The sequence below is a fragment of the Scyliorhinus torazame genome, chromosome 31, assembly GCF_047496885.1.
Source record: "Scyliorhinus torazame isolate Kashiwa2021f chromosome 31, sScyTor2.1, whole genome shotgun sequence".
Lineage (NCBI taxonomy): Eukaryota > Metazoa > Chordata > Chondrichthyes > Carcharhiniformes > Scyliorhinidae > Scyliorhinus > Scyliorhinus torazame.
The window spans coordinates 4807072-4831113 of NC_092737.1; the positions used below are offsets into that span (position 1 = coordinate 4807072).

At 52.8% G+C, this 24042-nt stretch overlaps 1 protein-coding gene across 1 annotated transcript in view; it reads left to right on the plus strand.

Moving 5' to 3' along the window:
• The window catches only part of dnah2 (dynein, axonemal, heavy chain 2), a 314816-nt gene that overhangs the window by 176894 nt on the left and 113880 nt on the right, over positions 1-24042 (plus strand). The window contains exons 55-59 of the mRNA XM_072493227.1: positions 1902-2048; positions 3664-3831; positions 18570-18730; positions 20771-20910; positions 22028-22160. Of these exons, the coding sequence (XP_072349328.1) occupies positions 1902-2048; positions 3664-3831; positions 18570-18730; positions 20771-20910; positions 22028-22160 (749 nt within the window). The remainder of the gene's footprint in view (positions 1-1901; positions 2049-3663; positions 3832-18569; positions 18731-20770; positions 20911-22027; positions 22161-24042) is intronic.

A 24042-nucleotide genomic window follows, 5' to 3' on the forward strand; every position in this document is an offset into this window, starting at 1 on the left:
ACCCGGACCCAAAGTGGAAGATAGGCGTCCCCCCTCACCCGGACCCAAAGTGGAAGATAGGCGCCCCCCCTCACCCGGACCCAAAGTGGAAGATAGGCGCCCCCCCTCACCCGGACCCAAAGTGGAAGATAGGCGCCCCCCCTCACCCGGACCCAAAGTGGAAGATAGGCGTCCCCCCTCACCAGGACCCAAAGTGGAAGATAGGCGCCCCCCCTCACCCGGACCCAAAGTGGAAGATAGGCGCCCCCCCTCACCCGGACCCAAAGTGGAAGATAGGCGCCCCCCCTCACCCGGACCCAAAGTGGAAGATAGGCGTCCCCCCTCACCCGGACCCAAAGTGGAAGATAGGCGCCCCCCCTCACCCGGACCCAAAGTGGAAGATAGGCGTCCCCCCTCACCCGGACCCAAAGTGGAAGATAGGCGTCCCCCCTCACCCGGACCCAAAGTGGAAGATAGGCGCCCCCCCTCACCCGGACCCAAAGTGGAAGATAGGCGTCCCCCCTCACCCGGACCCAAAGTGGAAGATAGGCGTCCCCCCTCACCCGGACCCAAAGTGGAAGATAGGCGTCCCCCCTCACCCGGACCCAAAGTGGAAGATAGGCGCCCCCCCTCACCCGGACCCAAAGTGGAAGATAGGCGTCCCCCCTCACCCGGACCCAAAGTGGAAGATAGGCGTCCCCCCTCACCCGGACCCAAAGTGGAAGATAGGCGCCCCCCCTCACCCGGACCCAAAGTGGAAGATAGGCGCCCCCCCTCACCCGGACCCAAAGTGGAAGATAGGCGCCCCCCCTCACCCGGACCCAAAGTGGAAGATAGGCGCCCCCCCTCACCCGGACCCAAAGTGGAAGATAGGCGCCCCCCCTCACCCGGACCCAAAGTGGAAGATAGGCGCCCCCCCTCACCCGGACCCAAAGTGGAAGATAGGCGCCCCCCCTCACCCAGACCCAAAGTGGAAGATAGGCGCCCCCCCTCACCCGGACCCAAAGTGGAAGATAGGCGCCCCCCCTCACCCGGACCCAAAGTGGAAGATAGGCGCCCCCCCTCACCCGGACCCAAAGTGGAAGATAGGCGCCCCCCCTCACCCGGACCCAAAGTGGAAGATAGGCGCCCCCCCTCACCCGGACCCAAAGTGGAAGATAGGCGTCCCCCCTCACCCGGACCCAAAGTGGAAGATAGGCGCCCCCCCTCACCCGGACCCAAAGTGGAAGATAGGCGTCCCCCCTCACCCGGACCCAAAGTGGAAGATAGGCGCCCCCCCTCACCCGGACCCAAAGTGGAAGATAGGCGTCCCCCCTCACCCGGACCCAAAGTGGAAGATAGGCGTCCCCCCTCACCCGGACCCAAAGTGGAAGATAGGCGCCCCCCCCTCACCCGGACCCAAAGTGGAAGATAGGCGCCCCCCCTCACCCGGACCCAAAGTGGAAGATAGGCGCCCCCCCTCACCCGGACCCAAAGTGGAAGATAGGCGCCCCCCCTCACCCGGACCCAAAGTGGAAGATAGGCGCCCCCCCTCACCCGGACCCAAAGTGGAAGATAGGCGCCCCCCCTCACCCGGACCCAAAGTGGAAGATAGGCGCCCCCCCTTGACAAGTAATAGGCCGAACTCCTGCTTGAGGCTTCATGGCATCATTGGTTTTCTGAGGCCATGGTCTCCGGCCTTGAAATTGCCTTCAATCTGCGGGGCAAGCTTCTTGCGTTTACTTAGCTCCAGGTACAAGTGCGTGTCTCTTCCCCCACCCCCCCCCCCCCCCCCCCCCCCCCCCCCCCACCCCCACGCCTAACGAAAGCACACCGCCTCCTCTCCTCATCCCCGGCCCTCTCTCTCTGCAGGCAACTCTCCTTCAAGTCAGACCTGGTTTAACTGGTGGGGGGGGGTCTGTCTCTTTTTTTTATTCTGCTAGGTGACTTCATACGAGGAGACGTGTATGAAGACCTAACAAACTTCAAGGCCCTGAAAGCGTACATGGAGCACCAGCTGGCGGAGTATAACGCTACCCCTGGGGTGGTGTCGATGAGCCTCGTCCTGTTCAAAGACGCAATCGAGCACGGTAACTGGTGTACAATCACTCCAATGCCTCGCGTTACTTTACATGCTGTTATTCAGTATTCACAGGTTCATGAGGGGCAGGGAAGGCCATTTCTTTTCCATCAATTAGTCCTACTTGCCTTCTTACCATAGGGAACTTTCTTCGGTGTTTCATGGCTCATGACCTTGCGCAAAAAAGATCTCCAGTTCCCTGCGAGAGATTATCGGTAGAGTCTGTTTCTGGAACCAGTTCTATATCTGTTTAGTCCTTTTGTGCGAAAAGCTTATTTACTTACTGCTAATGTTTTGTGAAGTCAGGTGCCCGTTGTTGTAGTTTTAACACCGTGACACAATTGTGGCATCGTTTGAGACTGGGCATTGCTACAGGAGGTGACATTGGGGAGGGTGGATGTGACTTTGGGGGTGGGCTGGGTGTGGGTCAACCTGGGCCAGAACATTCAGGACATATCCTACTTTGTTGGTTTATCCCAGACAGTGTGGGGAGGCCGCTAGACAAGATTTGGGGGTTGCGAGCTCCAAGCCAGTACTGGCTGCTCAGACTGGACGCCAGCCGCAGTAAGGCCCCTTTTAAATCCTCACGATTTGGTTCCTAATGGCTTTTTTTTGGTGGCCAAGCGGACAGATCTTTGCGACCCAATTGCCGCCGAAAAAACACCTGTGAAAAGGTTTTTTAAAACTCCTGTAGTTTAAACATTCCCACCTGTTATGGGCCACAGTTTAGAAAGCTCCAAAGTATATCATGGAGTTCACCTGACCTCCAGCTGTTTATAGATTTTGGTTACGATGAGCACAAGGACCTGCCTTTCAGCGGTTATTCAACAGAGGCCTTCAGCACTTTTAATCAAAAACAAGCTTTATTCTATGAATTTAGTTAACATTTTTATAAACACACACAGTAGGCATTTTTATTAAATACCAACATAATTACCCCACACAGCTACAGTACTCTATGTATAACCCTTAATGAATTCCCCCTTTAGCTGTTCCAATATAATAACAAGATCCCATAAACCAGAAACCCCTGGTTCGGATGCTCTTGTCTCCTTTCCAGAACAGCCGGTTTGAATTTCTTCCGGAAAACCGTTATTTCTTTTCAAATTATCAAGCAGTCTGGAAACAGCTTTTAACATGCAGGTCGAGAAAAACCCTCCTTTCACCCTGCGCAGAACTAAACCAGTTGAAACTCAAAGCGAAAGTAAAACTCAGAGCCACAGCCTAGCTCCACCCACACAATGACATCACTGAAGCCATGTGATAAGACAAAAACATTTCTTGAAGGAACACTCCCATCACACACCACACTGAACATCTGTCGCTGCTCAGGAGCTAGCCACCTTCAGGAGCTGAAGCAACTCCCACACTCCGCTGGGTGCGTCTAAGGTGTTGAAATTGGCTTGCAGTTTGGGAAGCACTGGTTTATTCCATCCATAAAGCCTCTCTCGCTAAACTCTCTGGCACCTAATGCACAGATTGGCTGTAACGGTCTCCGGCTTATGTTGGCCTTGAGTTAGGAGATCGGAATTGCCACACAGTGCCCTGACAGGGTGGGCCGGTACCTCCCTGTTAAACTCCAGGCAGCCTGCTTCAGTTTGTGTTCTTTGCTTTTTCTTCCTCAGTGACGAGGATTGTCCGTGTGATCAGTCAGCCTCGTGGGAACATGCTGTTGGTTGGGATAGGGGGCAGTGGACGACAGAGCTTATCTCAGCTGTCTGCCTTCATCTCTGACTACAACACCTACCAAATCGAAGTTACCAAGGTCTACCGCAAGATGGAGTTTAGAGAAGGTAGGTCTGAGTCTAGGTGTTCTTTCAAAATATTATTCCAATAAGAGTTCGATAAGGTACTATAAGATAAGAGCCCATGGTGTTGTGGCTCGCACGGGTAGAGGATCGGCTAACTGATGGACGACAGAGAGTGTGGATAAAAGGGGGCATTTTCAGGATGGTAACCTGTAACCAGCGGAGTGCCACAGGGAGGCATGCTGGGATCACAATTATTCACAATATAGATGAATGACTTGGACGAGGGAAGTGAATGCAGCATTGCCAAGTTTGTAGATGACATAGCAATAGGTGGGAAGGCAAATGGTGAGGATGACACTCAGAGTCTACAGAGGGACATAGACAGGTTCGGTGAGTGAGCAAACACTTGGCGGATGGAATATAATGGTAGGAAAATGTGAAGTTATCCACTTTGGTAGGAAAAATAAAGAAGCTGAATGTTATTTAAATGGAGAGAGATTGCAGAAAGCTGCAGCACAGAGGGATCTGGGGGTCCTCGTGCATAAATCACAAAAAGCTAGCCTGCATGTTCAGCGGGTATTTGGGAGGGCAAATTGAATGTTTGCCTTTATTTCAGAGGGAATGGAGAATAAAAACAGGGAAGTCCAGCTCAAATTATACAAGGCACTGGTTAACCCACAGCTGGAATACTGGGAACAGTTCTGGTTCCTTATCTACTGAAAGATATCCCGGCTTTGGAGACCGTCCAGAGAAGGTTCACTGGGCTGATCCCGGGTAGGGAGGGATTTTCTCATGAGGAGGGGTTGAGTAGGTTGGGCCTGTCCTCATTGGAGTTTAGAAGAATGAGAGGCAACCTTATTGAGATCTCGGATTCGCAGGGGTTTAACAGGGATTGGATTGGATTGGATTGGTTGTCACGTGTACCAAGGAGCAGTGAAAAGTATTGTTCTGCGTGCAGCTTAGACAGATCGTTCCGTACATGAAAAGAAAATACATAATAGGGCAAACATAAAATACACAATGTAAATACATAGGCACAGGCATCGGGTAGATGCTGAGAGGGTGTTTCCCCTTGTGGGAGAGACTGGGAGCAGAGGGCAGAATCTCAGAGTGAGGGGGTCACCATTTCAGACAGAGATGAGGAGGAATTTCTTCTCTCAGAGGGGAGTGAATCTGTGGAATTCCTTCCTGCAGAGAGCTGTGGAGGCCGGGTTGATAGGGCTGAGAGAGAGACCGGTTTTTAGTCAGGGAGGCAATCGAGGGTCATGGGGATAAGGCGGGAAAGTGGAGTTGAGGATTATTGAATGGTGGAGCAGGCGTGATAAGCCTACCTCTGCTCCTATGTCTTATGGTCTAATTAATCTCCTTCCTGTTCTCAGACAGTGAATCTTAATTCAGCCGATTATTTCACATTTGAAAGGGCCTGTCGTAGCTTCCTCCAGAGTTCTGTGGCTTAATGTAGCAGCCAAAACGATAGTGAACCACGTGGATCAGACACATCTCAACATGTGCTGTGTTGGTCAATTTCAGCTTACCTTCTCGGATCGTTGGCATCCTGGTTCCTGGTCACTACTTGGTGACAATCGCAGAATGTTGGGTGAACAGGATTAGCTACAAGCAGCAACATGCATTTTTAAACATCAGTCAAAGAACCTCTTACAGAGGGGTGGAGGAGTTTAGCGAGGGAATCCCAACGCTTCGGCCTGAGATATGCAAAGGCGAGGCCTCAATCATGGGGGATTGATGTGAGGCCAAAGTTGGAGCAACGCCCAAGGTTGTGAGGCTCTGGGGGGAGATTTGAGAGGTAGAGAGAGGGAAGACCGCAGAGGGATTTTGAAACCCTCTTGATTTTCAGCCTGAGCCAGTGGCCAGGGAGAGAGGTGGAGTTAGTGGCTAGAGAATGCAGTTGGTAGGCTGGATAGGTCGAAGTCCAGGACTGGTAGGAGGCCGGCAGCAGCCAAGGTGCTTAAGGATTTTATGGAGCAGATGGGAGGGGTGGACCCGTGGAGATTCAGTAGACCTAGGAGTAAGGAGTTCTCGTTTTTCTCCTATGTCCATAAAGTCTATTCACGCATTGACTTTTTTGTGTTGGGTAGGGCATTGATCCCGATGGTGAGGGGAACGGAATATACGGCTATAGCCATTTCGGATCATGCCCCACACTGGGTAGACTTGGAGATAGGGGAGGAAACAAGAGGGCGTCCACCCTGGAGAATGGACATGGGACTAATGGCGGATGAGGGGGTGTGCTTAAGGGTGAGGGGATGCATTGAAAAGTACTTGGAACTCAATGACAATGGGGAGGTTCAGGTGGGAGTGGTCTGGGAGGCGTTGAAGGCAGTGGTTAGGGGGGAGCTGATATCAATAAGGACACATAAAGGGAAGCAGGAGAGTAAGGAACGGGAGCGGTTGTTGCAAGAACTTTTGAGGGTGGACAGACAGTATGCGGAAGCACCGGAGGAGGGACTGTATAGGGAAAGGCAAAGGCTGCATGTGGAATTTGACTTGCTGACCACAGGCACTGCAGAGGCACAATGGAGGAAGGCGCAGGGTGTACAGTATGAATATGGAGAGAAGGCGAGCAGATTGCTGGCACACCAATTGAGGAAAAGGGGAGCAGCGAGGGAAATAGGGGGGGTGAGAGACGAAGATGGAGAGACGGAGCGGGGAGCGGAGAGAGTGAATGAAGTGTTTAAGACATTTTATAAAAAATTGTATGAAGCTCAACCCCCGGATGGGAGGGAGAGAATGATGGAGTTTTTGGATCGGCTGGAAATTCCCAAGGTGGAAGAGCAGGAAAGGATGGGATTGGGAGCACAGATCACGGTAGAAGAAGTGGTGAAAGGAATTAGGAACATGCAGACGGGAAAGGCCCCGGGACCGGACGGATTCCCAGTTGAATTTTACAGAAAATATTTGGACTTGCTCGCCCCGCTACTGACGAGGACCTTCAACGAGGCAAATGAAAGGGGACAACTGCCCCCGACTATGTCAGAAGCAACAATATCGCTTCTTTTAAAGAAGGAAAAGGATCCGCTACAATGCGGGTCCTACAGACCAATCTCCCTCCTCAATGTAGATGCCAAGGTCTTGGCCAAGGTAATGGCAATGAGAATAGAGGAATGTGTCCCGGGGGTGGTTCATGAGGACCAAACTGGGTTTGTGAAGGGGAGACAGCTGAACACGAACATACGGAGGTTGTTAGGGGTAATGATGATGGCCCCACCAGAGGGTGAAACGGAGATAGTAGTGGCGATGGATGCCGAGAAAGCATTTGATAGAGTGGAGTGGGATTATCTGTGGGAGGTGTTGAGGAGATTTGGGTTCGGAGAGGGGTATGTTAGATGGGTGCAGCTGTTGTATAGGGCCCCAGTGGCGAGTGTGGTCACGAATGGACGGGGATCGGCATATTTTCGGCTCCATAGAGGGACAAGGCAGGGATGTCCTCTGTCCCCATTACTGTTTGCACTGGCGATTGAGCCCCTGGCGATAGCGCTGAGAGGTTCCAAGGGATGGAGGGGAATACTTAGGGGAGGAGAAGAACACCGGGTATCTTTATATGCGGATGATCTGCTACTATATGTGGCGGATCCAGCGGAGGGGATGCCAGAAATAATGCGGATACTTGGGGAGTTTGGGGATTTTTCAGGGTATAAATTGAACATGGGGAAGAGTGAGCTGTTTGTGGTGCATCCAGGGGAGCAGAGTAGAGAAATAGAAGACCTACCGTTGAGGAAGGTAACAGACTTTCGTTACCTGGGGATCCAGATAGCTAAGAATTGGGGCACATTGCACAGGCTAAATTTGACGCGGTTGGTGGAACAGATGGAGGAAGATTTCAAGAGATGGGATATGGTAGCATTGTCAATGGCAGGGAGGGTGCAGGCGGTTAAGATGGTGGTCCTCCCGAGATTCCTTTTTGTGTTTCAGTGTCTCCCGGTGGTGATCACGAAGGCTTTTTTCAAAAGGATAGAAAAGAGTATCATGGGTTTTGTTTGGGCCGGGAAGACTCCGAGAGTGAGGAAGGGATTCTTACAGCGTAGTAGGGATAGGGGGGGGCTGGCGCTACCGAGCCTAAGTGAGTATTATTGGGCCGCTAATATTTCAATGGTGAGTAAGTGGATGGGAGAGGAGGAAGGAGCGGCGTGGAAGAGATTAGAGAGGGCGTCCTGTAGGGGGACCAGCCTGCAGGCTATGGTGACAGCCCCATTGCCGTTCTCACTAAGGAACTATACCACGAGTCCGGTGGTGGTAGCTACACTGAAGATTTGGGGACAGTGGAGACGACATAGGGGAAAGACCGGAGCACTGGGGGGGTCCCCGATAAGAAACAACCATAGGTTTGCCCCGGGGGGAATGGATGGGGGATATGGAATGTGGCAAAGAGCAGGTATAACGCAATTGAAAGATCTATTTGTGGATGGGAAGTTTGCGAGTCTGGGAGCGCTGACCGAGAAATATGGGTTGCCCCAAGGGAATGCATTCAGGTACATGCAATTGAGGGCTTTTGCGAGGCAACAGGTGAGGGAATTCCTGCAGCTCCCGACACAAGAGGTGCAGGACAGAGTCATCTCAAAGAAATGGGTGGGGGACGGTAAGGTGTCGGATATATATAGGGAAATGAGAGACGAAGGGGAGACTATGATGGACGAACTAAAAGGGAAATGGGAAGAAGAGCTAGGGGAGGAGATTGAGGAGGGGATGTGGGCAGATGCCCTAAACAGGGTAAACTCGTCGTCCTCGTGCGCCAGGCTAAGCCTGATTCAGTTTAAGGTATTACACAGGGCACATATGACTGGAACACGGCTCAGTAAATTTTTTGGGGTGGAGGATAGGTGTGCGAGGTGCTCGAGAAGCCCAGCGAATCATACCCATATGTTTTGGTCATGCCCGGCACTACAGGGGTTTTGGATGGGGGTGACAAAGGTGCTTTCGAAAGTAGTAGGAGTCCGGGTCGAACCAAGCTGGGGGTTGGCTATATTTGGGGTTGCACAAGAGCCGGGAGTGCAGGAGGCGAAAGAGGCCGATGTTTTGGCCTTTGCGTCCCTAGTAGCCCGGCGCAGAATATTGCTAATGTGGAAAGAAGCCAAGCCCCCGGGGGTGGAGACCTGGATAAATGATATGGCGGGGTTCATAAAGTTAGAGCGGATTAAGTTTGTCCTAAGGGGGTCGGCTCAAGGGTTTACTAGGCGGTGGCAACCGTTCGTCGAATATCTTGCGGAAAGATAGATAGGGGAGAACAAAGAAGGCAGCAGCAGCGGCCCAGGACTTGGGGGGGATGGGGGGGGGGTGGCCTGAGACAAGGCAGTTGCCAATTAGGGCTAGTTTTTATTTTTTGTTATTTAATATTTATTTATTTGTTGTTGTTTTTGTTTAAATTTAAAAAAGGTCATTATTATCTGTATTGTTACAATGTTGTGTAAAGGATGCACAATGTACTGTGTTGGTTGACCAAAAATTTTCAATAAAATATTATTTAAAAAAAAAAAAAGAGAATGCAGTTGGTTGCAGAGACCGTGACCTTTGCCGACCCAGCACTTAACTGGACAGGAGCTCAGCTCATCCCAGAAGCAGAGGCTGGAGAGCAGCCCGGGAGTAGAATAGCAGTGGAGGTGGACGGGATTTCCTCCACCTCCGCGACGGGATCTGCAGTTATGGAGGGCGGCTGGCCAAGGGCAGGATCTTCTGGTGCCACCGTTATCAACAATGTTGCATCCCTCGCCACCAGGAAAGGCAAGTCGGGGGTGAATTACCAGCACGAACAGCCAGAAAATCCCCAGGGATATAGAACTGGGTACTATCGGTGTAGATAGGAAATTTGAAAAGTTTTGGGATAATCTCAACGAGAGGCAGAATTGAGATGGGAAATGACAGGGGGCCAAGGGTAGATGTCAGGGTACAGGATTGGAGAGAGAAGCAGGAAGTTCCCAATTCACAGTTGGATGGTTGAGAGCCGTGCCCTGCATGGTCTAGCTCACACATGACATTGGTCACTTGAGTGAGTAATTAGATGGTCCATTGGGCGAGACAGTAGATGGTCCATTGGGCGAGACAGTAGATGGTCCATTGGGTGAGACAGTAGATGGTCTATTGGGCGAGACAGTAGATGATCCATTGGGTGAGGCAGTAGATGGTCCATTGGGTGAGGCAGTAGATGGTCCAGTGGGCTAGACAGTAGATGATCCATTGGGCGAGACAGTAGATGGCCCATTGGGTGAGGCAGCAGTTGGTCCATTGGGTGAGACAGTAGATGGTCCATCGGGTGAGACAGTAGATGGTCCATCGGGTGAGATAGTAGATGGTCCATCGGGTGAGACAGTAGATGGTCCATTGGATGAGGCAGTAGATGGTCCATTGGGTGAGGCAGTAGATGGTCCATTGGGTGAGGCAGTAGATGGTCCATTGGGCGAGGCAGTAGACGGTCCATTGGGAGAGGCAGTAGATGGTCCATTGGGAGAGGCAGTAGATGGTCCATTGGGAGAGGCAGTAGATGGTCCATTGGGTGAGGCAGTAGTTGGTCCATTGAGTGAGGCAGTAGATGGTCCATTGGGCGAGACGATAGATGGTTCAGTGGGCGAGACGGTAGATGGTCCATTGAGTGAGACGATAGATGGACCATTTGGTGAGGCAGTAGATGGTCCATTGGGCGAGACAGTAGATGGTCCATTGGGGGAGATGGTAGATGGTCCAGTGGGCGAGAAGGTAGATGGTCCATTGGGCAAGGCGTTATATGGTCCAGTGGGCAAAGCTGTAGATGGTCCATTGGGCGAGATGGTAGATGGTCCATTGGGCAAGACGGTATATGGTCCAGGGGCGAAGCTGTAGAAGGTCCATTGGATGAGATAGTAGATGTTCCATTGGGTGAGGCAGTAGATGATCCATTGGGCTCGAGTGTAGATGGCCCATTGGGCAAGGCAGTAGATAGTCCATTGAGTGAGACGGTAGATGGACCATTTGGTGAGGCAGTAGATGGTCCATTGGGCGAGACAGTAGATGGTCCATTGGGGGAGACGGTAGATGGTCCAGTGGGCGAGAAGGTAGATGGTCCATTGGGCAAGACGGTATTTGGTCCAGGGGCGAAGCTGTAGATGGTCCATTGGGTGAGACAGTAGATGTTCAATTGTGTGAGGCAGTAGATGTTCCATTGGGTGAGGCAGTAGATGATCCATTGGGCACGAGTGTAGATGGCTCATTGGGCGAGGCAGTAGATGGTCCATTGGGCGCAAGTGTAGATGGTCCGTTGGGCGAGGCAGTAGATGATCCATTGGGCGAGACAGTACATGGTCCATTTGGTGAGGCAGTAGATGGTCCATTGAGCAAGACTGTAGAAAGTCCATTGGGCGTGGCAGTAGATGGTCCATTGGGCGAGACGGTGGATGGTCCATTGAGCGAGGCAGTTGATGGTCCATTGGGCGATGCAGTAGATGGTCCGTTGGGTGAGGCAGTAGATGGTCCGTTGGGTGAGGCAGTAGATGGTCCATTGGGTGAGACGGTAGATGGTCCAGTGGGTGAGACAGTAGATGGTCCATTAGGTGAGACGGTAGATGGTCCATTGGGTGAGGCAGTAGATGGTCCAGTGGGCGAGGCAGTAGATGGTCCATTGGGCGAGACAGTAGATGGTCCATTGGGTGAGGCAGTAGATGGTGCATTGGGTGAGGCAGTAGATGGTCCATTGGGTGATGCAGTGGGTGGTCCATTGGGTGATGCAGTAGATGGTCAATTGGGTGATGCAGTAGGTGGTCCATTGGGTGAGACGGTAGATGGTCCATTGGGTGATGCAGTGGGTGGTCCATTGGGTGATGCAGTAGGTGGTCCATTAGGTGAGGCAGTAGATGGTCCATTGGGTGAGGCAGTAGATGGTCAATTGGGTGATGCAGTGGGTGGTCCATTGGGTGATGCAGTAGATGGTCAATTGGGTGATGCAGTAGGTGGTCCATTGGGTGAGGCAGTAGTTGGTCCATTGGGTGAGGCAGTAGTTGGTCCATTGGGTGAGGCAGTAGATGGTACATTGGGCGAGACGATAGATGGTTCAGTGGGCGAGACGGTAGATGGTCCATTGAGTGAGACGATAGATGGACCATTTGGTGAGGCAGTAGATGGTCCATTGGGCGAGACAGTAGATGGTCCATTGGGGGAGACGGTAGATGGTCCAGTGGGCGAGAAGGTAGATGGTCCAGTGGGCGAGAAGGTAGATGGTCCATTGGGCAAGGCGTTATATGGTCCAGTGGGCAAAGCTGTAGATGGTCCATTGGATGAGATAGTAGATGTTCCATTAAGTGAGGCAGTAGATGATCCATTGGGCTCGAGTGTAGATGGCCCATTGGGCGAGGCAGTAGATAGTCCATTGAGTGAGACGGTAGATGGACCATTTGGTGAGGCAGTAGATGGTCCATTGGGCGAGACAGTAGATGGTCCATTGGGGGAGACGGTAGATGGTCCAGTGGGCGAGAAGGTAGATGGTCCATTGGGCAAGACGGTATTTGGTCCAGGGGCGAAGCTGTAGATGGTCCATTGGGTGAGACAGTAGATGTTCCATTGGGTGAGGCAGTAGATGTTCCATTGGGTGAGACAGTAGATGTTCCATTGGGTGAGGCAGTAGATGATCCATTGGACACGAGTGTAGATGGCCCATTGGGCGAGGCAGTAGATGGTCCATTGGGCGCAAGTGTAGATGGTCCGTTGGGCGAGGCAGTAGATGATCCATTGGGCGACACAGTACATGGTCCATTTGGTGAGGCAGTAGATGGTCCATTGAGCAAGACTGTAGAAAGTCCATTGGGCGTGGCAGTAGATGATCCATTGGGCGAGACGGTGGATGGTCCATTGAGCGAGGCAGTTGATGGTCCATTGGGCGATGCAGTAGATGGTCCGTTGGGTGAGGCAGTAGATGGTCCGTTGGGTGAGGCAGTAGATGGTCCATTGGGTGAGACGGTAGATGGTCCAGTGGGTGAGACAGTAGATGGTCCATTAGGTGAGACGGTAGATGGTCCATTGGGTGAGGCAGTAGATGGTCCAGTGGGCGAGGCAGTAGATGGTCCAGTGGGCGAGGCAGTAGATGGTCCATTGGGTGATGCAGTAGATGGTCAATTGGGTCATGCAGTAGGTGGTCCATTGGGTGAGACGGTAGATGGTCCATTGGGTGATGCAGTGGGTGGTCCATTGGGTGATGCAGTAGGTGGTCCATTGGGTGAGGCAGTAGATGGTCCATTGGGTGAGGCAGTAGATGGTCAATTGGGTGATGCAGTGGGTGGTCCATTGGGTGATGCAGTAGATGGTCAATTGGGTGATGCAGTAGGTGGTCCATTGGGTGAGGCAGTAGATGGTCCATTGGGTGAGGCAGTAGGTGGTCCATTGGGTGATGCAGTAGATGGTCCATTGGGTGAGGCAGTAGATGGTCCATTGGGTGAGGCAGTAGGTGGTCCATTGGGTGATGCAGTAGGTGGTCCATTAGGTGAGGCAGTAGATGGTCCATTGGGTGATGCAGTAGGTGGCCCATTGGGTGATGCAGTAGGTGGTCCATTGGGTGAGGCAGTAGATGGTCCATTGAGCAAGACAGTAGATGGTCCATTGGGTGATGCAGTAGGTGGCCCATTGGGTGATGCAGTAGGTGGTCCATTGGGTGAGGCTGTAGATGGTCCATTGAGCGAGACAGTAGATGGTCCATTGGGTGAGACAGTAGATGGTCCATTGGGTGAGGCAGTAGGTGGTACATTGGGTGAGGCACTAAATGGTCCATTGGGTGATGCAGTAGGTGGTCCATTGGGTGATGCAGTAGATGGTCCATTGGGTGAGGCAGTAGGTGGTACATTGGGTGAGGCAGTAGATGGTCCATTGGGTGAGGCAGTAGATGGTCCATTGGGTGAGGCAGTAGATGGTCCATTGGGTGAGGCAGTAGATGGTCCATTGGGTGAGACAGTAGATGGTCCATTGGGTGAGGCAGTAGATGGTCCATTGGGTGATGCAGTAGATGGTCCATTGGGTGAGGCAGTAGATGGTCCATTGGATGAGGCAGTAGATGGTCCATTGGGTGAGGCAGTAGATGGTCCATTGGGTGAGGCAGTAGAGGGTCCATTGGGTGAGGCAGTAGAAGGTCCATCTGACGAGGCAGTAGATGGTCCATTGGGCGAGACAGTAGATGGTCCATCGGACAAGGCAGTAGATGGTCCATCGGACGAGGCAGTAGATGGTCCATTGGGTGAGGCAGTAGATGGTCCATTGGGTGAGGCAGTAGATGGTCCATTGAGCAAGACTGTAGAAAGTCCATTGAGCGTGGCAGTAGATGATCCATTGGGCGAGACAGTACATGGTCCATTTGGTGAGGCAGTAGATGGTCCATTGAGCAAGACTGTAGAAAGTCCATTGGGCGTGGCAGTAGATGGTCCATTGGGCGAGACGGTGGATGGTCCATTGAGCGAGGCAGTTGATGGTCCATTGGGCGATGCAGTAGATGGTCCGTTGGGTGAGGCAGTAGATGGTCCGTTGGGTGAGGCAGTAGATGGTCCATTGGGTGAGACGGTAGATGGTCCAGTGGGTGAGACAGTAGATGGTCCATTAGGTGAGACGGTAGATGGTCCAGTGGGCGAGGCAGTAGATGATCCAGTGGGCGAGGCAGTAGATGGTCCATTGGGCGAGACAGTAGATGGTCCATTGGGTGAGGCAGTAGATGGTCCATTGGGTGAGGCAGTAGATGGTCCATTGGGTGATGCAGTGGGTGGTCCATTGGGTGATGCAGTAGATGGTCAATTGGGTGATGCAGTAGGTGGTCCATTGGGTGAGACGGTAGATGGTCCATTGGGTGATGCAGTGGGTGGTCCATTGGGTGATGCAGTAGGTGGTCCATTAGGTGAGGCAGTAGATGGTCCATTGGGTGAGGCAGTAGATGGTCAATTGGGTGATGCAGTGGGTGGTCCATTGGGTGATGCAGTAGATGGTCAATTGGGTGATGCAGTAGGTGGTCCATTGGGTGAGGCAGTAGGTGGTCCATTGGGTGAGGCAGTAGTTGGTCCATTGGGTGAGGCAGTAGTTGGTCCATTGGGTGAGGCAGTAGATGGTACATTGGGCGAGACGATAGATGGTTCAGTGGGCGAGACGGTAGATGGTCCATTGAGTGAGACGATAGATGGACCATTTGGTGAGGCAGTAGATGGTCCATTGGGCGAGACAGTAGATGGTCCATTGGGGGAGACGGTAGATGGTCCAGTGGGCGAGAAGGTAGATGGTCCTGTGGGCGAGAAGGTAGATGGTCCATTGGGCAAGGCGTTATATGGTCCAGTGGGCAAAGCTGTAGATGGTCCATTGGGCGAGATGGTAGATGGTCCATTGGGCAAGACGGTATATGGTCCAGGGGCGAAGCTGTAGAAGGTCCATTGGATGAGATAGTAGATGTTCCATTGGGTGAGGCAGTAGATGATCCATTGGGCTCGAGTGTAGATGGCCCATTGGGCGAGGCAGTAGATAGTCCATTGAGTGAGACGGTAGATGGACCATTTGGTGAGGCAGTAGATGGTCCATTGGGCGAGACAGTAGATGGTCCATTGGGGGAGACGGTAGATGGTCCAGTGGGCGAGAAGGTAGATGGTCCATTGGGCAAGACGGTATTTGGTCCAGGGGCGAAGCTGTAGATGGTCCATTGGGTGAGACAGTAGATGTTCCATTGGGTGAGGCAGTAGATGTTCCATTGGGTGAGACAGTAGATGTTCCATTGGGTGAGGCAGTAGATGATCCATTGGACACGAGTGTAGATGGCCCATTGGGCGAGGCAGTAGATGGTCCATTGGGCGCAAGTGTAGATGGTCCGTTGGGCGAGGCAGTAGATGATCCATTGGGCGAGACAGTACATGGTCCATTTGGTGAGGCAGTAGATGGTCCATTGAGCAAGACTGTAGAAAGTCCATTGGGCGTGGCAGTAGATGATCCATTGGGCGAGACGGTGGATGGTCCATTGAGCGAGGCAGTTGATGGTCCATTGGGCGATGCAGTAGATGGTCCGGTGGGTGAGGCAGTAGATGGTCCGTTGGGTGAGGCAGTAGATGGTCCATTGGGTGAGACGGTAGATGGTCCAGTGGGTGAGACAGTAGATGGTCCATTAGGTGAGACGGTAGATGGTCCATTGGGTGAGGCAGTAGATGGTCCAGTGGGCGAGGCAGTAGATGGTCCATTGGGTGATGCAGTAGATGGTCAATTGGGTCATGCAGTAGGTGGTCCATTGGGTGAGACGGTAGATGGTCCATTGGGTGATGCAGTGGGTGGTCCATTGGGTGATGCAGTAGGTGGTCCATTGGGTGAGGCAGTAGATGGTCCATTGGGTGAGGCAGTAGATGGTCAATTGGGTGATGCAGTGGGTGGTCCATTGGGTGATGCAGTAGATGGTCAATTGGGTGATGCAGTAGGTGGTCCATTGGGTGAGGCAGTAGATGGTCCATTGGGTGAGGCAGTAGGTGGTCCATTGGGTGATGCAGTAGATGGTCCATTGGGTGAGGCAGTAGATGGTCCATTGGGTGAGGCAGTAGGTGGTCCATTGGGTGATGCAGTAGGTGGTCCATTAGGTGAGGCAGTAGGTGGCCCATTGGGTGATGCAGTAGGTGGCCCATTGGGTGATGCAGTAGGTGGTCCATTGGGTGAGGCAGTAGATGGTCCATTGAGCAAGACAGTAGATGGTCCATTGGGTGATGCAGTAGGTGGCCCATTGGGTGATGCAGTAGGTGGTCCATTGGGTGAGGCTGTAGATGGTCCATTGAGCGAGACAGTAGATGGTCCATTGGGTGAGACAGTAGATGGTCCATTGGGTGAGGCAGTAGGTGGTACATTGGGTGAGGCACTAAATGGTCCATTGGGTGATGCAGTAGGTGGTCCATTGGGTGATGCAGTAGATGGTCCATTGGGTGAGGCAGTAGGTGGTCCATTGGGTGAGGCAGTAGATGGTCCATTGGGTGAGGCAGTAGATGGTCCATTGGGTGAGGCAGTAGATGGTCCATTGGGTGAGGCAGTAGATGGTCCATTGGGTGAGGCAGTAGATGGTCCATTGGGTGAGGCAGTAGATGGTCCATTGGGTGATGCAGTAGATGGTCCATTGGGTGAGGCAGTAGATGGTCCATTGGATGAGGCAGTAGATGGTCCATTGGGTGAGGCAGTAGAGGGTCCATTGGGTGAGGCAGTAGATGGTCCATCTGACGAGGCAGTAGATGGTCCATTGGGCGAGACAGTAGATGGTCCATCGGACAAGGCAGTAGATGGTCCATCGGACGAGGCAGTAGATGGTCCATTGGGTGAGGCAGTAGATGGTCCATTGGGTGAGGCAGTAGATGGTCCATTGAGCAAGACTGTAGAAAGTCCATTGAGCGTGGCAGTAGATGGTCCATTGGGCGAGACGGTGGATGGTCCATTGTGTGAGGCAGTAGATGGTCCATTGAGTGAGGCAGTAGATGGTCCATTGAGTGAGGCAGTAGATGGTCCATCGGACAAGGCAGTAGATGGTCCATCGGGCGAGACGGTGAATGGTCCATCGGACGAGGCAGTAGATGGTCCATTGAGCGAGACAGTGGATGGTCCAGTGGGTGAGACGGTGAATGTTCTATCGGACGAAGCAGTAGGTGGTCCATTGGACGAGGCAGTAGATGGTCCATTGGACGAGGCAGTAGATGGTCCATTGGGTGAGACAGTCGATGGTCCATTGGGTGAGACGGTGAATGGTCCATTGGACGAGGCAGTAGATGGTCCATCGGACGAGGCAGTAGATGGTCCATTGAATGAGGCAGTAGATGGTCTATCGGACGAGACGGTGAATGGTCCATCGGACGAGGCAGTAGATGGTCTATCGGACGAGGCAGTAGATGGTCCATTGGGTGAGACGGTGAATGATCTATCGGACGAGGCAGTAGATGGTCCATTGGGTGAGGCAGTAGATGGTCCATTGGGTGAGGCAGTAGATGGTCCATTGGGTGAGGCAGTAGATGGTCCATCGGACGAGGCAGTAGATGGTCCATTGAATGAGGCAGTAGATGGTCCATTGGGCGAGACAGTAGATGGTCCATTGGGTGAGACGGTGAATGGTCTATTGGACGAGGCAGTAGATGGTCCATTGGGCGAGACGGTGAATGATCTATCGGACGAGGCAGTCGATGGTCTATCGGACGAGGCAGTCGATGGTCTATCGGACGAGGCAGTAGATGGTCTATCGGACGAGGCAGTAGATGGTCTATCGGACGAGGCAGTAGATGGTCTATCGGACGAGGCAGTAGATGGTCTATCGGACGAGGCAGTAGATGGTCTATCGGACGAGGCAGTAGATGGTCCATTGGGTGAGGCAGTAGATGGCCCATTGGGTGAGGCAGTAGATGGTCCATTGGGCGAGACGGTGAATGATCTATCGGACGAGGCAGTAGATGGTCCATTGGGCGAGACGGTGAATGATCTATTGGACGAGGCAGTAGATGGTCCATTGGGCGAGACGGTGAATGATCTATCGGACGAGGCAGTAGATGGTCTATCGGACGAGGCAGTAGATGGTCTATCGGACGAGGCAGTAGATGGTCTATCGGACGAGGCAGTAGATGGTCTATCGGACGAGGCAGTAGATGGTCTATCGGACGAGGCAGTAGATGGTCTATCGGACGAGGCAGTAGATGGTCTATCGGACGAGGCAGTAGATGGTCTATCGGACGAGGCAGTAGATAGCGCCGCCACATCCTACCTCGGGCAGAGCAAGTAAGAACTGAGGAGGGAATAAAGTTTCCTGAAAAGATTAACATTTCTGTTGACTGAACTCAACTGTATATTTATAGACCTGAAAAAAATCTATCGCGAGACCGGAGTGGCGAATAACCCAACAATATTCCTGTTTACCGACACTCAGTTGGTGGAAGAGGCCTTCCTGGAAGATATTAATAACATCCTGAGCTCCGGCGAAGTACCAAATCTGTTCAAAGCAGACGAGTTTGAAGAGGTGCGTGGTTGGTAGGCCATTTGTGTTACACTACTCTCTGATACTCCAGTTAATCAGATTAAATCCTGATTGCAATTATACTCACTCTCAATACACACCCAAACGTACTCTACGCGGGTGAAAATCTGACTGTAAACCGAGTCCAAAACACTGCTTGTCGGAATCCATTCTTCGCTTCAGGATGTTTTAGCCATTCCTCATGGTGTGTAAAAACAGCAAGGAATCGCTTGTCTAACGCGTCATTCACCGGCTCAGAGCATTCCGACGGGTTTCACGGCCACTGTACATTGTGTAGACAGTCTTGTAACACAGCAAGTGCTGGCGGAGCTAACTGCTAATGAAGGATACGCCAGTTCCTCACGGGCAAAGTTCACCCAGTTATAATGGAGTGGGGCGCAAGTGGAGTTCCAAATTTCTGCCTCCCTCGCACTCCCTTGTTGTTGGCAAGACGACCCGAAATGTTCGGCTGCGTTGCCTGCTAAAGCCTCCGCCTTGTCAGAAACCCTCTGACAGTGCAGTACTCCCTCAGTACTGACTCTCCAACAGTGCGGCACTCCCCCAGTACTGACCCTCTGACAGTGCGGCACTCCCTCAGTACTGACTCTCCAACAGTGCGGCACTCCCTCAGTACTGACTCTCCAACAGTGCGGCACTCCCCCAGTACTGACCCTCTGACAGTGCGGCACTCCCTCAGTACTGACTCTCCAACAGTGCGGCACTCACTCAGTGCTGACCCTCTGACAGTGCGGCACTCACTCAGTACTGACTCTCCAACAGTGCGGCACTCCCTCAGTACTGACCCTCTGACAGTGCGGCACTCACTCAGTACTGACCCTCTGACAGTGCAGCACTCCATCAGTACTGACCCTCTGACAGTGCGGCACTCACTCAGTACTGACCTTCTGACAGTGCAGCACTCCCTCAGTATTGACCCTCTGACAGTGCGGCACTCCCTCAGTACTGACCCTCTGACAGCGCAGCACTCCCTCAGTACTGACCCTCTGACAGTGCAGCACTCCCTCAGTACTGACCCTCTGACAGTGCGGCACTCCCTCAGTACTGACCCTCTGACAGTGCGGCACTCCCTCAGTACTGACCCTCTGACAGTGCAGCACTCCCTCAGTACTGACCCTCTGACAGTGCAGCACTCCCTCAGTACTGACCCTCTGACAGTGCAGCACTCCCTCAGTACTGACCCTCTGACAGTGCAGCACTCCCTCAGTACTGACCCTCTGACAGTGCGGCACTCCCTCAGTACTGACCCTCTGACAGTGCGGCACTCCCTCAGTACTGACCCTCTGACAGTGCGGTACTCCCTCAGCACTGACCCTCTGACAGTGCGGCACTCCCTCAGTACTGACCCTCTGACAGTGCGGCACTCCCTCAGTACTGACCCTCTGACAGTGTGGCACTCCTTCGTAATGTCCCCGAGCAGTTCCTGCCTGGGCCTGGTTTAGGTTTTCAGCTTGGCAGCCGAGTGAGTTTCCTTGTGCCGATAGTTTTAGCAAACTGGACCAGTCCATTGTGTTAATCCCAATCTTTCAGCAACCAGTCAGTGTGGGAAACAGTGTAAAATCTGCTTCCTCCCCAGGAGTATTGGCAGGAGCAATGTGCATTCCGCCAGGCGGGTGTCGCAGGGTGCGGCAGGGTGAGGCAGGGTGCCGCAGGGTGCCGCAGGGTGCCGCAGGGTGCCGCAGGGTGCCGCAGGGTGAGGCAGGGTGAGGCAGGGTGCGGCAGGGTGCGGCAGGGTGAGGCAGGGTGCCGCAGGGTGTCGCAGGGTGCGGCAGGGTGTCGCAGGGTGCCGCAGGGTGAGGCAGGGTGCCGCAGGGTGAGGCAGGGTGAGGCAGGGTGCGGCAGGGTGCCGCAGGGTGCCGCAGGGTGAGGCAGGGTGCCGCAGGGTGCCGCAGGGTGCGGCACTCCGCCAGGCGGGTGTCGCAGGCCCCTGCGGCGTACCTTTGGCTCGCAGGTTGCCCCAACCAGGGAGGCGCTGAAGCAGGGCGGGGAATCGGTGCCACAGCTAACCATCTTTGCCATTCGCAGATTAAGACCTCGTTGTTAGATGCTGCAAAGGAGGAATCAATTCCTGAAACAAATGAGAGTATCTTCAATTTTCTGATGGAAAGAGTCCGCAGCAATCTTCACGTCGTGCTATGCATGAGTCCGATCGGAGACCCTTTCAGGTAAGAGGTTGTGATGGAGGAGGTGCTGGCAGTGAGTACAGGAGGCCGAATGCACTCGAGTTATTTCCGCAGTGAAGCACTGTCTGAGCACCAACCATGCCCCCAGAGATTGCGGTCCCGGCTGCCAGTGGGGAGAACCCATTGAATTGCAGCTGCTTCAGTTCGATATGTTCCTATCAAGTTAATCTCCCTGTGGTTTCCTCCTTTCGCAGCTCTCCGTTAATCAAGGCCCGGTGCTTTACTCCAATGGGGAGCTCCACATCACTGTGGGCGGCACGGTGGCACAGTGGTTAGCACTGTGGCTCCACAGCGCCAGGGTCCCAGGTTCGATTCCCGGCTTGGGTCACTGTCTGTGCGGAGTCTGCACGTTCTTCCCGTGTCTGCGTGGGTTTCCTCCGGGTGCTCCGGTTTCCTCCCACAAGTCCCGGAAGACGTGCTGTTGGGTGAATTGGACATTCTCAATTCTACCTCTGTGTACCCGAACAGGTGCCGGAATGTGGCGACTAGGGGATTTTCACAGTAACTTCATTGCAGTGTTAATGTCAGCCTACTTGTGACACTAATAAAGATTATTATTACTTTCCACGTGGCTGGGTTTGTCCCAATTCTAGACCCTGCCATGCACGCACCAGATACTTCTGTACCAGGATTCTGAATTTTCAGCCAGAATGGATAACCGTGCTGCACGGGTGCCTGGCTGCACGGGTGCCTGGCTGCACGGGTGCCTGGCTGCACGGGTGCCTGGCTGCACGGGTGCCTGGCTGCACGGGTGCCTGGCTGCACGGGTGCCTGGCTGCACGGGTGCCTCGCTCCCCGGGTGCCTCGCTCCCCGGGTGCCTCGCTCCCCGGGTGCGCAGATTCACAGGGACACAGCTGCAGGCAGAGCACTGGAATAATTCACGGAATTGTCGGGGTGAATGTTGGTTCCGCAAAATTCCCCTGAGCTGCTTGTACACAGGTTGTTGTATGAAGGAGGAGGTGGCTTTTGGATAGGTCCTGGTGCTGGAGCCTCCCTCCCTCAATTATAGCTCGTGATTTTCGTCACAGCGCAGGTTTTTTACACGGTGGATAAAAGTTGCCCGATGACGTTTTGTTTTCCCTCCTGACTCTCTTAAAGAAACCGCGTGCGGCAGTACCCTGCACTGGTGAACTGCACCACCATCGACTGGTTCTCGGAGTGGCCGAAGGATGCCCTGCTCGAAGTGGCTGAGCGATACCTGATGGGTGTGGACCTCGGAGGACCGGATGAGGTGAGAGTCCTGAAATGCAAGGCAGAACGAGGCCCTTCGACCCCGCGAGTCAGTCCCAACCCGCTTGCCGGAACTCCCCAGTGTAGCGAGAGATCGGCGTCCCAATCTCCCAGGCCCCCAAAGCGAACCCCGCCCAGCCCGAACACACTATGGAAGGGTCCCCCCCCACCCCCACCGACACACACGCAGGGCACCCCTGATCCGATCGCGCATGCGCAAAATATTCCAGCTTGGCAATGCCAACCTGGCACCCTGGCAGTGCCCACACCAGCTGACACTGCCACCCCAATCTCTCCTCGTAGCTCCAATTCTCCATCCCTGGCAGCATTCTGGTATGTCTTCTCTGCACTCTCGCCACAGCAATAACGTCCTGGTGACCAGAACTGCACGCAATACTCCAGTTGCAGCCTCACCAGTGTCTTATACAGTATTCTATACCTCTGCCAATGAAGGAGAGCATTCCATCTGCCTCCTTTACAACCTTATCTCCATGTACTGCTACCTCTAGGGAGCTGTGTACTTGCCAATATATTTCACTTCATGAACCTCTTTCAGTACATTGCGTTTATTGTCTGTTTGACCTCCATGCATTACCTCACACTTTTCAGAGTTGAACACCATTTGCCCCTTTCCTGCCCTCTCCACCAACCCATCTCTATCATCTTGGAGCTGACAGCCATTGCCTACCCATTCACCTGAGGAAGGAGCTGCGCTCTGAAAGCTAGTGATTCGAAACAAACTTGTTGGACTTTAACCTGGTGTTGTAAGACTTCTTAATGTCTACACTATCCACTATATGGCCAATTTATGTGTTGTCTGTCAATTTCCCAATCATGTCCTCACGATCAAGTCCAAATCGTTTGTATATAAAGCAAACAGCAGGGGTCCCAACACCGAGCCCTGTGGAACACCACTTGAAACAGCTGTCCATCCATAAGGGTAACCTTTATTTCCTGTTGCTAACCAGCTTTGTATCCAATTCACCACATAACCCTGTATCCCGTGGGCTTTTAAGTTTTTCACCAGTCTGCCATGTGGAACCTTGTCAAACGCCTTGCTAAAATCCAGGTAGACAACATCTACTACACTACCCTTATCAATCCTCCTTGTCACTTCCTCAACGAATTCAATCAAACTTGTAAGGCATGACCTTCCCTTAACAAAGACATGCTGACTATCCCTGACTATGATGTGGAGATGCCGACGTTGGACTGGGATGGCCATAGTAAGAAGTCTTGCAACACCAGATTAAAGTCCAACAGGTTTATTTGGAATCACTAGCTTTCGGAACTTATCTCCTTCGTCAGGTGAGTGGACTCACCTAACATAGGAGCTATGCTCTGAAAGCTAGTGATTCCAAATAAACCTGTTGGACTTTAACCTGGTGTTGTAAGACTGCTTCCTGTATCCCTGACAGTCCATGCCTTTCTATGTGACAGTTTAGTTGATCTCTCAGGATTGATTCTAACAATTTGCCTCTCACCGAAGTAAGACTAACCGGCCTATAAATGTTTCGCATTTCCTTTATACTCTTCTTGAGCAACAGATTTGCTTTCCTCCAGTCCTCCCCTGTGTCTGGTGAAGATAGGAAAATTATCCTCAGAGCATCTGCTATTTCCTTCCTGATCTCCTTCAAAACCCTAAGAAACAATCCATCTGGCCCTGGCGACTTATCCACTTTCAAGGAACCCAGCACCTCTAACACCTCCTCTCTCATTATGATTATTTTATCCAATATTTCACACTGCGCCTCTTGGATTATTATATCTGCACCATCCCTTTCCTTTGTGAATACGGAGACAAAAGATGCATTTAAAACTCTTCCCATAAGGGCAGCACGGTGGCGCAATGATTAGCACTGCTACCTCACGGCGGCGAGGTC